The sequence below is a fragment of the Mustelus asterias genome, chromosome 16 (assembly GCF_964213995.1).
Source record: "Mustelus asterias chromosome 16, sMusAst1.hap1.1, whole genome shotgun sequence".
Classification (NCBI taxonomy): domain Eukaryota; kingdom Metazoa; phylum Chordata; class Chondrichthyes; order Carcharhiniformes; family Triakidae; genus Mustelus; species Mustelus asterias.
In genome coordinates, this window is record NC_135816.1 from 91,568,268 (window position 1) to 91,583,300 (window position 15,033).

Consider the following 15,033-nt stretch of genomic DNA (forward strand, 5'->3'; position numbering starts at 1 on the left):
AGCATCAAATTGTGAACATGGAAGGAAAAAGCACCATTCACACTGCAGAGAAACCATGGAAATGCGGAGATTGTGAGGAGAGATTTAGTTACCCGTGTGAACTGGAAACACATCAACGCACTCACACTGGGGAGAGGCCATTCACTTGCTCTGTTTGTGGGAAGGGATTTACTCGATCATCACAGCTGATTACACACCAGCGAGTTCACACCGGGGAGAGACCATTTATCTGCCCCGAGTGTGGGAAGGGATTCACTCAGTCTTCCAACTTGCAGACACACCAGCGAATTCACACTGGGGAGAGACCTTTCAAATGCCCAGACTGTGCAAAGTCCTATAGAAGTTCTGGGGACCTGATGTGCCATCAACGTGCCCACACTGATGAGAGACCATTCAGGTGCTCTCACTGCGGGACTGGGTTTAGGGGATCATTTCAACTCACTGTACACCAGCGGATTCACACTGGGGAGAGGCCATTCACCTGCTACATGTGTGGGCAGGGATTCACTCAGTTATCCCATGTGCTGAGACATGAGAGAGTTCACACAGGGGAGAGACCTTTTCATTGCTCAGACTGTGGGAAGCGCTATAAAAGTTCCGGGGAACTGATGACCCACCAACGTATTCACACTGATGAGAGACCTTTCAGGTGCTTTACCTGTGGATTAGGGTTCAGGGGATCATCTCAACTCTCTGTACACCAGCGAATTCACACAGGGGAGAAGCCATTCACCTGCTCGGAGTGTGGGAAGGGATTCACTCAATCATCCACTCTGCTGAATCACCAGCGAGTGCACACAGGGGAGAGGCCATTCACCTGCACTGAATGTGGGAAGAGATTCACTCGGTCAGCCCACCTGCTCAGTCACCAGCAAATTCACACAGGGAGAGGCCATTCACCTGCTCTGAGTTTGGGAAGAGAATCACTCGGTCATCCACACTGCTGAGTCACTAGCGAGTTTGCAATTGACTCCAGTGATTGGATATTTCTGTTAATCACATCCAGGACTAAACTATGTTCATTATAATATTTTTCTGATGATAATAAACAACATTTCATTTAATATTCAAAATAAAAGTTGTATTATGTCTTCAATATCTCTAACACAAGCTTGTTCATTTTGAAGTGTTCTTCCTCCCCCCCGCCCTCTCCCCCCCCCACCCCCCTCTCCCCGCCGCCCCCCCCTCTCCCCGCCGCCCCCCCCCCCTCTCCCCGCCGCCCCCCCCCCCCCCCCCCGCCGCCGCCAAACCTCACCTCTGACAACAATGTGAGGAGCTCATGGATCTTCTTAGTGCAATCACTTGTCTCTGTTACTTCCCTCCTTTCCACTAGCCCCCTGGACCAAACGCATGGAATTCAAGGAGACTTGCTGAGATAAATCCAAAACTGGCTTCGTAACAGGACACAATTTGGTGGAGGAAGGCTGTTTGTGACTGGAGGCTGGTGTCCAGTGGCAGATCACAAGGTTCAGTGCTGGTATATACATAAACGTTTCTATTATATACATAAATGTATGAGAATGTGGGGGCTATTAGAAGTAAGTTTCCAAATGACACTAAGATTGGTAGAGTGATTAATAGTGAAGATGAAGGCTGCACGTTATAGGAAGATAAAATGGGTTGGTCAGATAGGCAGAGCAGTGGCAGATAGTATTTAACCCTGATAAGTGCGAGGTGATGCAGTAGATAAGAAGTAACAAGGGAATATTTAATGAATGACAGGACACTAGGATTGGTTCACAGATCAATGAAGGTGCAGAGCAAATGAATAGGATAGTTAAGAAGGCATATGGGACACTTGCTTTTATCAATAGTGGCAGAGAATATAAGAGCAAGGAGGTTATGTTGGAGCTGTATAGAATGTTGGTTAGGCCATAGCTGGAGTACTGTGCAGTTCTGGTCACCTCACTATAGGAAGGATATGATTGCACTAGAGGGCCGAAGGGCTTGTTTCCTGTGCTGTACTGTTCTTTGTTCTTAGAGAGGGGATACAGAGGAGATTCACCAGGATGTTGCTTGGGATGGAACATTTGTGTTACAAAGGAGAGACTGGATAGGCTTGGATTGTTTTCTTTAGAACAGAGAAGGCAGAGTGGGGACATGATGTAGGTTTATAAGATAATGAGGGGTATGAATATTAAGCAATTTTTCCCCTTCGTTGAAGATTCAGAGGGAATTTGAGAAAAAGAACATGTTCATTCAGGGGGTAGTGAGAATCTGGGATGCATTGCTTGGGAAGGCAGCAGAGGCTGGAAACCTTACAACCTTTGAAACGTGTTTGGATGAGCACTTGAAACATAATAACCTTCAAGGATATGGACAAGTACTGCAAAATAGGATTAGTACGTCTTTACTGCTATTGTCGGTGCAGACACGATTCGTCAAAGGGACTTTTCTGTGTTATCCAACTGTATTACTGTATGGCATCCACTGATTTCCCCTTCATTTACGTTGCTTGTGACTTTCTCAGAGAACTGCATTCAAAATGAGTGATTTTTCCTCACGAAACCATGTTGACTCTGCCTGATTGTGTTAAGATTTTCAAAGTGCCTTAAGATATCCTCCTTAAACAGCACATTGTAACATTTCCCTATGACAGCTGTTGAACTAACTGGTCTTTATTTCTGACTCGGTCTTCCTCCTATCTTGAATTCAGGAGTTACATTTGCTACTTTCCAATCTGTTGTGGGTTTCTTTCTAAAATCTAAGGAATTTTGTAAAATTACAACAAATGCATCTACTCTTTCCACAGACACTTCTTTTAAGACCCTAGGATGAAGTCCATTAGGACTTCTGGGAACTCGTTAATTTTCAGTTCCAGTACTCTTTCCCAGGTGATTGTAAATTCTCTTCCAAATTCTCTCACCACTTGATTTACAAGTATTTCTGGGATGTGAGTTGTGTCTTTTAGAGTGAAGGTGCCAACATTGGACTGGGGTGGGCACAGTAAGAAGCCTCACAACACCAGGTTAAAGTCCAACAGGTTTATTTGGAACCACGAGCTTGCGGAGTGCTGCTCCTTCAAAGTAATGTTTATTTATTCGTCACAAGTAGGCCTCCATTAACACTCCAATGAAGTTACTGTGAAAATCCCCCAGTCGCCACATGCCGGTACACTGAGGGAGAATTTAGCATGGCCAATGCACCTAACTTGCACGTCTTTCTGTGGAAGGAAAACGGAGCACCTGAAGGAAACTCTTGTAGACACGGGGAGAACGTGCAAACTCCGACAGTGACCCTAACAGGGAATTGAACCCGGGTCCCTGCCGCTGTGAGGCAGCAGTGCTAACCACTGTGCCACCGTGCTGCCCCACAAGTCAGTGGAGTTTTTTGTGAAACCTACCTCTCCACTCACCTGATAAAGGAACAGTGCTCCAAAAGCTCATGATTCCAAATAAATCTGTTGGACTTTAACCTGGTGCTGTGAGACCTTTTATAGTGAAGACAGATAATGTCTATTCATAGCATATGGCCTTTCTTTATTGTCCATTATTAATTCCCAGACATTCTCTTTGGAGCACTGACACTCATTTTGTACTCATTTCTTTTTCAATTCTTGTAGAAACTCTTACTGTCTACTTTTGTATCTCGAGCTAGATTTTTAATGTAATCTAATTTACACCCAATTTTCCAACTGCTTTTTAAAATTCTGTCCAATCTGAAATATATACTTAAACATCAACTACAGTATTTTTACTGATCTACCTCTTAATCTATTTTTCCATGTCAGTTTTGACAGTACTTTCTTGAAGGTTAAAACACTAATCTTAGACCCAATCATCTTTCCTTCAAATTGAATGCAAATTTAAACAATGTTATTATCACTGCTACTTTGCAGCTACTTTACTGTGAGATCAGAAATTATTCCTGTCCTATTACATACTTGAGATGGTTTTCATTGTTTGAGAGTTTAGTTTATTGATCAGTATCACAAGTAGGCTTACATAACTCTGCAATGAAGTTACTGTGAAAATCCCCTAGTTCCCACACTCCGGCACCTGTTTAGGTACGGAGTGAGAATTTAGCATGGCAAATACACCTAACCAGCATGTCTTTCCGACTGGGAAGAAACCGGAACACCCAGAGGGAACCCACACAGACATAAGAGAACGTGCAGATTCTGCACAGAGAATCACCTAAGCCGGAATCGTACCTGGGTCCCTGGCGCTGAGGCAGCAATGCTAACCACTCTGCCACTATGTCACCTGTAGCTTTATGAATGTGACATCTCAGACAGAGATATGGTGGCTAAAGCTGAAATACATGCTGAGAACCATCACAGAACCTGGAGCAAAGAGCAAGAAGCTCAAAGGATACAAGGATGAATTAATCGATTTGCAAAATCCCTAATGGCACGTGTGCGAGTCTGCCAACTTCTGTAAAATAATAGTACAAAGTGCACCAGGGAACATTTATCAGGCTGACCTTAACATTGGGGACATGTTGCGTATCCCATCTTCTGGTGTTATTAAAATTAGGCTTCAATGTAACAACTATTAGAAACCAAACTATTTCTTTACTGCAGAGACTATGTCATTATATATGTTCAAGCTTGAGAAAGACAGATTTTAAATTAGTAAGGGAATCAAGGATTATGGGGATGAGGCAAGAAAGTGGAGTTGAGGATTATCATTCCAGCTCAGTTATGATCTCATTGAATGGCAGAGCAAACCTGATGAGCTGAATGGCGTATTTCTGAACCAACAACTTTATGGTCTAAATTAATAAAGGGGGAAATGTTTGTTTCAGTGACCCCAGTGAAGGAGCAATAATTTTCCCAATTACTCTGTAATATTATAGAATCATAGATTAAGTGGAGTTATTAAGTTGAAATATTTCCCTGTAGCACCAGCAAACATCCTGTGAAGACCCTTGCCCCAGCTTGGTTGCGGTGCTCCAGGTCTTATTTCAATGCCTCAGGAACCTTGAGCCCTCCATTCTGCATCAAGTTTCCAGCTCCATATTAACCTGCCATGTTCTACTATTGTTAGATGTGATTCTGCAATGGACCATCTCTTGCTGAAAAATCTTGAGTGCTATTGTCTGAACAAAATCAGCGGTTCATCAGCCTAGCTTGGAATATGAGTCATTGACACTTTTTAGAAGCGACATACGTTTATAAACAGGGAACACTTCTCTGCAACCAAAAGAATATGTTCAAGCCTTGGAATCTTTTTTGAATTACCCAGGATCTCGATCAGCTAGCCTGAAACATTCACCCCCTTCACCACTGATGCACAGTAGCATCTACGAGATGTACAAATCACCAAAGCTCCTTCAACAGCACCTTCCAAACCTGCAACCTCCAAAATCTCATAGAAATCATAGAAACCCTACAGTGCAGAAGGAGGCCATTCGGCCCATCGAGTCTGCACCGACCACAATCCCACCCAGGCCCTACCCCCACATATTTAGAAACCCTACAGTGCAGAAGGAGGCCATTCGGCCCATCGAGTCTGCACCGACCACAATCCCACACCGGCCCTACCCCCACATATTTTACCCGCTAATCCCTCTAACCTGCACATCCTAGGACTCTAAGGGGCAATTTTTTAACCTGGCCAATCAACCTAATCCACACATCTTTGGACTGTGGGAGGAAACCGGAGCACCCGGAGGAAACCCACGCAGACACGAGGAGAATGTGCAAACTCCACACAGACAGTGACCCGAGTCGGGAATCGAACCCGGGACCCTGGAGCTGTGAAGCAGCAGTGCTAACCACTGTGCTACCGTGCCACCATACCATGCCGCTAGAAGGACAAGGTCAGCAGATACCCCTGCATGTTGCCCTCCAAGCTACAGACCATTCTATCTAGAACTATATCACTGTTCCTTAACTATTGCTGGGTCAAAATCCTAAAAATCACCCTCTAACAGTACTGTGGGTGCACCAACTTCCCATGGACTGCAGTGGCTCAAGAAGTGGAGATGCTGGCGTTGGACTGGGGTAAACACAGTACGAAGTTTAACAACACCAGGTTAAAGTCCAACAGGTTTATTTGGTAGCAAAAGCCACACAAGCTTTCGGAGCTCTAAGCCCCTTCTTCAGGTGAGTCACCTGAAGAAGGGGCTTAGAGCTCCGAAAGCTTGTGTGGCTTTTGCTACCAAATAAACCTGTTGGACTTTAACCTGGTGTTGTTAAACTTCTTACTGTGGCTCAAGAAGGCAGCTCATCACCATCTTCTCAAAGGAAATTAGCAATGCGAAAGAAATGCACATTTTGCCAGCAACACTAACATCCTGAAATATATATGAAAGAAGAAAAAAGTATACGAAAACAGAAAATGCTGGAAAAGCTCAGCACACCAAGGAGAAACACTAGAGAAAGAAACAGAGTTAGCATTTCCTAATCCAATATGACTCTCCTTTGGAATTAGCAAAGGAGAATTGTTGCAGGAGGAAGGGTTTCAGATTCCTGGCTCCAGTTCATTCTGATGAAGATTTGTATTGGATTTGGAACATTAACTCTCTTTCCACAGGTGCTTTTTGACTTGCTGCGTTTTTCCAGCATTTTCTGTTTTGTTTATTGCAGATCTCCCAGCATCCTCAGCCTTTTACTTTCAAACACATACACCGCAGACTGGTTATAGGGCAGTATGAGGCCAATTGGCCCATCATGTCGGCACCAGCTCCCAAACGAGCATCATGAATTAGTGCCATTACCCTGAACATTGATTCAAATAATTATCTAAATGCCATCTTGAATGCCTCGAATGAACCTGCTTCCACCACAATTCTACGCAGTTCATTCTAGGCCCGAAGCACTCATGTGAAAAAGTTTGCCTCACATCACATTTGCTTCTTTTGCAAATTACTTGTTGATCAGTTTACAAATGAGAAGTTTCATCGGACCGATAGTTTAGCATGTTCATATAACAATATTTTTAAAATATATGTGTGTTTTTTGGCTGTGACTCCCCTGGCTCTGTGCCTCTCCAATTCTCTGCTCACTCAGCTGCTCTCGCCTGGAGCAGCGCCTCACAATCGGCACTTGAGCTCCCACGAGACACCCTCTTACCCCGCCGCCATTGCTTGGAGGACCCGCCACCTCCTTGGTCCTCCAGCCCCGCCCCTCTCTGTTGCTATTGGTCTTCGTTCACGTCACTCACGGCATCAGCGAATCTCTGGCATCACGTGGTCTACGTTTCGACGCTACGGCCGCGTTTGTTTCACTCGGTGATACATTAGCCCGGTCGGACTGTCAGGTTTATATTTTATTTGATTCTTTCTCCGTTTGTCTGTCCACCTCTCCGCCATCCTCGCACTCACTCAATCTTGGGAAACTCATTTTCAGTCCTTCGGCCTTTCAACATCCGCCTTTCTCAGGAATTCAGCGCGCAGGCGCCGGAACGGCACTGTAATTTCAACCAACTGAGCATGCGCGTCTCCCGGCAGCCGCCCGGCATATTGAAAGGGCGATTTGTCCTTCGATAATCACTTATGATTTAAAGGGACAGAGGCATTCTGAGGGAGACTGATTTCTAAACGGAGACGGGAGACAGCAGTTTCTGGAGCAACATATCGATAAAACTAGTATATTGTTTGATCTGAATGAATTCCTGCTGCAGTTTTTAGTTATTCCTGATGGAGATTTCCTTGACAGGGAAAAAGACTGCAGACAGGATGCTCAGTCTGGCTTAAACCAGGCATCACAACCTGAAGATTTTTGATGATATGGAAGAGAAGAGCAGCATTTGCAGTGTGGACAAACTGTACACATGTTCTGTATGTGGATGTGGCTTCGAACGATCATCTGACCTGGGGAGGCATGGATGTGACCAAACTGAGGAGAGGCCATGTAAATGTGGGGACTGTGAGCAGGGATTTGGTCATCAATCTGAGCTGGAAATTCATCAACGCAATCACACCCGGGTGAGGGCATTCACCTGCTCTGTGTGTGGGAAGGGATTTACTCAGTCATCCGACCTGCTGAGACACCAGCGAGGTCACACTGAGGAGAGACTGCTCACCTGTCCCAAGTGTGGGAAGGGATTTACTCAGTCATCAACCTTGCTGAGACACCAGCGAATTCACACTGGGGAGAGACCATTCACCTGCTCTGAGTGTGGGAAGGGATTTACTCAGTCATCTGACCTGTTGACACACCAGCGAATTCACACTGGAGAGCGACCATTCATTTGCTCGGTGTGTGGGAAGAGATTTACTCGGTCATCTAACTTGCTGGCCCACCAGCGAGTTCACACTGGGGAGAGACCATTCACCTGCTATGTCTGTGAGGAGAGATTCAATCATGTCTCCAACCTGCTGACACACCAGCGTGTTCACACAGGGGAGAGACCTTTCACCTGCTCCATTTGTGGGAGGGGATTCACTCAAGCCTCCAATATGTTGAGACACCAGCGAGTTCATACTGGGGAGAGGCCATTCACCTGCTTTGTGTGTGAAAAGGGATTTGCCAAGTCTGCAAGTCTGCTGGCTCACCAGCGACTTCACACTGGGGAGAGACCGTTCACCTGCTCCACGTGTGGGAAGGGATTCATTCGGTCATCAACCTTGCTGACACACCAGAGAGTTCACACTGGAGAGAGACCATTCACCTGCTCCAAATGTGGGAAGGGATTTAATCAGTCATCCGACCTGCTGACACACCAGCGAGTTCACACTGGCGAGAGACCATTCATCTGCTCTGTGTGTGGAAAGGGATTTATACAAGCCTCCCATCTGCTAAGCCACCAGCGGCTTCACTCTGGCGAGAAGCCATTTACTTGCTCAGTGTGTGGGAAGGGATTCATACAAGTTTCCACTTTACTAAGCCATCAGCGAGTTCACACTGGGGAAAAGCCCTTCACTTGCTCTGTGTGTGGTAAGGGATTCAGCCGATCATCCTACCTAGAGAAGCACCAGCAAGTTCACTTTTGACTGCACTGCTCCAATTCTGCAGCTACTTGTTTGGTTGAGTATTATTGAGGAAAAGGGAAACATATTGTTGAAGCTTTTCATCCTGCACTCATCAAGACAGATGCAAGCATGTCAGTTTCAAAGGAAGTAACAATTTATATTGCATCACAATTGATTAACAAATCAAATCTGAGTGTATGACCTGTTGACATAGAGAATTCTCCAGTGAACTATTACCCCTCGGACTTTTATTTAATTCAGAAATGGCACAATGCCTAGACATGTTCCTTCTGCTTGCTGAAGACCGGTCCCTGTTTGTGAATATACACTGCTTCTGGCAAGCACATTGTGAGCCCAACTGATCATTCTACATTGGCTGTTACTGTAATTCTTAGTGCACTCAGGATTATTCAGCAAGTGTTTTTGAATCACCGAATCAAATCGAATGACCTGGTGAATTCTGATGTTTGCACACATGATCTGGCTGCATATTGTGAGTTGCCGAAGAGTTTCTTTTAATGAAAATTTTTATTGAAGGTTTTGCATTTTACATTTTCCCGCAAGACCCAACAAATCCACAAAATCTAGTACAGTATAGAGTGATCATTATTCCACATATACAGAAAAGACTAGCAAATATTTATACAAGTGGTTCAGATTATCAATCATTGTCATCGTTGTAGTTGTTGTTTCCTTTTGCATGGATAATGAAAGGATACCAAAAGGAGTGGGGGGATTTCAGGATAACAGTAAAGCTATGAGCACATTGCACGTTGTGCACATCTTCCTGCACCGGACAACAAAGACAGAGCTACACAATAAAAGGGATCTCTTATGGGGTAAAGACAACCAATTGGGAACTAACTCAGCATTTCAAGATTTTGGGGCAATAAAAGATTAGCCAGATGCATAGACCTGGGGTGTCCTTGTACACCAGTCACTGAAGGTAGGCACGCAGGTGCAACAGACAGTTTAAAAAGGCAAACTGTATGTTGGCCTTCATAGCAAGAGGATTCGAGTACAGGAGCAGAGATGTCTCGATGCAGGGCCTTGGTGAGTCCACACCTGGAATATTGTGTGCAGTCTCCTTATCTGAGGAAGGATGTTCTTGCTGTGGAGGAAGTGCAGAGAAGGATTACCAGATTGAATCCTGGGACGGCAAGACTGACGTATGAGGAGAAATTGAGTCGGTTAGGATTGTATTCACTGGAGTTCAGAAGAATGAAGAGGGATCTCATAGAAACTTCTCCTCGTGTCTGCGTGGGTTTCCTCCGGGTGCTCCGGTTTCCTCCCACAGTCCAAAGATGATCGGGTTAGGTTGATTGGCCATGCTAAAAATTGCCCTTAGTGTCCTGAGATGCGTAGGTTGGAGGGGTTAGTGGGTAAATATGTAGGGATATGGGGGTAGGGCCTGGGTAAGATTGTGGTTGGTGTAGACTCGATGGGCAGAATGGCCTCTTTCTGTACTGTAGGGTTTCTATGATTTCTATGATAAAATTCTAGCAGAACTAGACAGGGTAAATGCAGGAAAGATGTCCGTGATGGTGGGGTGTCTGGAACAAAGGGTCACAGTCTGAGGATACAGGGTAGACGGTTTAGGACAGAGATTAGGAGAATTTCATCACCCATAGAGTGGTGAGCCTATGGAATTTGCTACCACACAAAGTAGTTGAGGCCAAGCATTGAATATTTTCAAGAAGCAGTTGGATATAGCAGTTGAGGTGAAGGAGATCAAAGGATATGGGGTGAAAGCAGAATCAGGCTATTGAGTTGGATGATCAGCTATGATCATAATGAATGGCAGAACAGGTTCAAATGGCCAAATAGCCTCCTCCTGCTCCTATTTTCTATGTTTCCATATAAAAATGTTTGCATCCAGAGGGTGTTGGGAATCTGGAAATCTGCCTGAAACAGCGGCAGAGGAGGGAAAACGCGACATTTAAGAAATATTGAGATAATCATTTGAAATGCCATGACATTTAAGGCTATGGACCCAATGCTGGAAAATTGAATTAGAATAGATTGGTGCTTGATGGTTGGTGCAGACACAATGGACCAAAGGGCCTCTTTCTGTGCTGTAAAACTTTATGGCTGTATGTATTTTGCCGACATTAGAAGCTAATATCTTGTATAGTAATCTTTTATGTGGCACCTTTTAGAATACCTTTTGGAAATCTAAATGCATTACATCTGTTGGTTTCCCGATATCTGCCCTGCTTGTTGCATTTTCACATTTCTCTAATAAATTTGTCAATCATGATTTCTTTCACAAAACCATGTTGACTCTGCCTACTTCCTTAATGAAGAACTCCAGCATTTTCCCAATGACAGATATTGAGGTAAGTGGTCTTTTCTCTCCCTGCGTTCTTGACTAACAGTATCACCAAATGTCCAGTTTTCTGGGATCTTTCCAGAATCTGTGGAATTTTGAAAGATTACAATCAATACATCCACTTTCCCTGCAGCCATTCCCTTTAAGACATCGAGATGCAGTCCATCAGGTCGAAGGGACTTGTATATTGCCGAGTCCCATTAATTTTCCTAGTAATTTTTCTCTGCTGGTTGTGATTATTTTAAGTTGCTTCCTTTCAAACCCTTGATTTTCTATTAATCCTGAAATGTTTTTAGTGTCTTTAACCGTCAAGACACTTGTTCTCAAAAAGTGTTTATCTTTTTTGACAGTCATTTTTATCCTGAAATGATATTTTTACATTATTTTATTGCTGTCGGTGGCCAGGTCAACATTTATCAGCTGTCTATAATTATCCTTGGGAAGACAGTTGTGAGCTGCAATCTTGAACTGCTGCAGTTGGTGTGGTGTAGGAACACCCACAGTGCTGTTAGGAAGGGAGCTCCTGGATTTTCACACAGCAAAAGAGAAGAATGATGATCAGGATGGTGAGTGGCTTTCAGGGGAATTTCCATGTGGTGACGTTCCCATTAATTGGCTGCCCTTGTCCTTCTAGGTGGTAGATGTCATGCAATTGGAAGGTGTTGCCAAAAGAAACTGGATGAATTGCTGTAGATGTTACACATGGCTGCCACTGTTTGTTGGTTGCGGAGGGAATGTTTGTTTGTGGAAGGGGTGCCAAACAAGCGGGACGCTTTGTCCTGGATGGCCTTGAGCTTCTTGAGTTTTTGGAGTTCCATTCACCCAGGCAAGTGGAGTCCAGCACACTCTTCACTTGCATTTTGTAGATGGTAGACCAACTTTGGGGAGACTGGAGGTGAGTTACTTACTATGGAACTCATGGCCTCTGACTTGCTCTTGCAGCCACAGTTCATATGAATATAGCGGGTGATTCTCCCAGCCCGTTGTGTGGCCTGATCCCACTGGAGAGAAGAGAAGCCATTGAGCTCCCCTAGAGAGGTTGGAGGAAAGGTGGGTGCTCCTTGGGCAGTGCCAACCTGGCACCCTGGCACTGCCCAAGTGGCACCATGGCACTGCCCATCAGGCTCCTGGTGTTATCAATGGGGTAGGGTCAGAGGAAGTGTGGCAAATTGGGGGGTGATCGGTGCGGGGGGGGCACTCTGTACTTGGGATCACTGGGAGAGGGAATGCGGATGATCAGGACTGGCCATCTGGAGGGGGGGGGGGGGGGAGAGGTCAGGGCTGCCGGGTGGGTTCGGGGCTACCACTGGGGGAAAGGATGGATTGGAAGTATTGGGGGGAAGATCAGGTCTGGACATCGGGATTGGGAGGGGTCAGGACTGCCGGGGTGGGGATCGGGACCATCCCGACAGTGGGGGTGCAGACATAGGCCCGCAGAGGTCCAGGAAGCTAGCGATCGGTGAGTGGGGTGGGTTGGAAGACCAGCAATGGGAGTTGTGGGGCTAGCCAGCAATAGGGAGGCCGGCAATGGGGGAACTACTGTGCATGCGCCGATCTCCACGCTGACAGATTGGTGCATGTGCAGTGGCCCACTCAGTGCAATGCTGCCAGCCTCTCCGATGGGAATAGGCCCCAGCCGCTGCTTTTCAGAGGGAATCCCGCTAGGGCAGCGGAATCTACACGTTCTCCCCTTGTCTGTATGGATTTCCTCCGGGTGCTCCAGTTTCCTCCCACAGTCTGAAAGACGTGTTGGTTAGTTACATTGGCTAATCTAAATTCTCACTTAGTGTACCCAAACAGGCACCGGAGTGTGACGACTAGGGGATTTTCATAGTAACTTGATTGCAGTGTGAATGCAAGCTTACCTGTGAAACTAATAAATAAACTTCAGGAATTAACATTCATTAATAGTAATGCCTTTCAATGTTAAGCACTATGGCGGTCAAATTTGTGTTAACCATCATCTGGTGTAGCTGAGGGGTCTTACTCAGTTATGGTGGTCTCTGATGCATTTGCTGTAGAGGAAGACAGTGGACTGAGAAAGTGCAGGATTCACTGGCCTCTGTTTTCTCTGGGTCCTTCACTTGGCCAGCTGAGCTTTCTGTTTCTTCTCACCTCTTCCAAGACCTTTCCGAGCAGTCAGCTTCCATCAGCGACTGTTTGTCAGTGATTGTCAGTGTCACAGTCCACAACCTTCGTAACCTCCTTGCAGTGGAGGTCTGGATGCCCGGAGGATTATTACTCATTGGGAAGTTCATCTTGCAGAAAGTGTCTCGGTTTACAGTCTTCATCCACCCTCTGCATGTGACCGAGCCAGCACAGACTTCATTGAGTTTCAAATGAGTGGTGCTGATGGAATTAGCATGTGCCAAGGCCCCAATTCGTGCTGAGGATTCATCTTGAGACAGCAAAGGTTTAAACTCTTCAGCCTTTCCCAACCAGCAAATGTTGTCCAAGTCTCACCTTTGTAGAGGGGTGTGCTGAGGGTGCAGGTTTGGCAGACTCGTAGTTTGGTACTTGGTCGGGTTGCTGTTGTCTCACATTCTCTTAAACATTCGTCTATTTACATTTTATATATGTCTATAAATAATATTAAACTTTAATTCTGGTTTTATTTTTGTCTGTGATTCCCCTGTACCAGAGTAGCTTCAGTCTCCACTCCCAGTCTCTGCTGACTTAACTGCCCTCACTTGGAGACAGCACCTCACAATCTGCTTCAATGCACCCGAGCTCAGCACCAAATCCTGCCCCTTGCAGTGCCATTTTTGTTTGGAGGACCTTGATCTCCCGCCCCTATGGGGAATCATGTGGTCTGCATTTCCCAGTGCATCTACGCCACCAGGTGTCCTGTTCACCATGGTTGGATTCTCATTTTATTTTATTTGATTCCCACTCACTCTGTTTACCCACTTCTCCACACCTACCCATTCTCGAGCTCACTGACTTGGGTTTGGAAATACTGACTTTCTATCATGGGTGATTCAGCCTCTCAACGGTTGCTTCCCCCACCAATCCATGCAAAGGCACAGTGCCAGCTTGGTGCTGTTGCTAGACTGAGCATGCCTGGCACTTGATCTGCATATTTATAGGGACATTGTCCCTCTGTGCACAACTGTGACTTAAAGTGACAGTGATAGTTTGATAGAGCCCAATTGCATTATCAAGTACGGTAGAGTGAGCTTTGGCAGAATAATAATGTAAGATAAATTTTCTATTCCAAATTTCTTTCCTCTGACACAGGATATAGAGCACCCAAACAGAATCCTCACCCCAACCAGCCCATGCAGGGGAGTTTGCTCTACTGCAGCTTCCATGACGTCTTTCCTCATTGAACTCTTTCAACATAGCTCTATATACCCTTCTCCTTCATGTGGGTCTAGCTTCCCCTTAAGTATATCTGTACTATTCACTTCATCCACTCCCTGTGGTAGCGAGTGCCACATTCTCACCACACTCTGGGTAAAGAACTTGCTTCTGAATACCCTATTGAATTTCTTGGTGATTATCGTATATTAAAGATCTCCCAAACTGCTCACGCTACTATTAGGTGTGGTCTAACCCAGGCTTGATGTAGGTGGAACATAACTTCCCTACTTTACAATTCTATCCCTCCAGAAATAAAACCTTGTGCTTGGTTTCATCTTTATGGCCTTGTTAATCTGTGACACAGCTTATAATGAGTGATTGGTGGTATTTGCGTTTCAGGATCACATTTGTCCTGGACTCACAACTTCCGAAGAATAAGTGACCTTCCTATTCTTCTGACAAAAAAAAATGTTTTTGTGATGTGGGCATCACCGACAAGGCCAATATTTGTTGCCAACTCCTAATTACCAATC

The 15,033-nt window shown here is 45.3% G+C and overlaps 1 protein-coding gene across 1 annotated transcript in view; it reads left to right on the forward strand.

Moving 5' to 3' along the window:
* The window catches only part of LOC144505287 (uncharacterized), a 48,273-nt gene extending 38,075 nt beyond the window's left edge, over positions 1-10,198 (forward strand). Inside the window, exons 2-3 of the mRNA XM_078231361.1 lie at positions 89-313; positions 7,974-10,198. Coding sequence (XP_078087487.1) covers positions 89-313; positions 7,974-8,883 — 1,135 coding nt within the window. The 3' untranslated portion in view covers positions 8,884-10,198. The remainder of the gene's footprint in view (positions 1-88; positions 314-7,973) is intronic.
* The last annotated feature ends 4,835 nt before the right edge of the window (positions 10,199-15,033 follow it).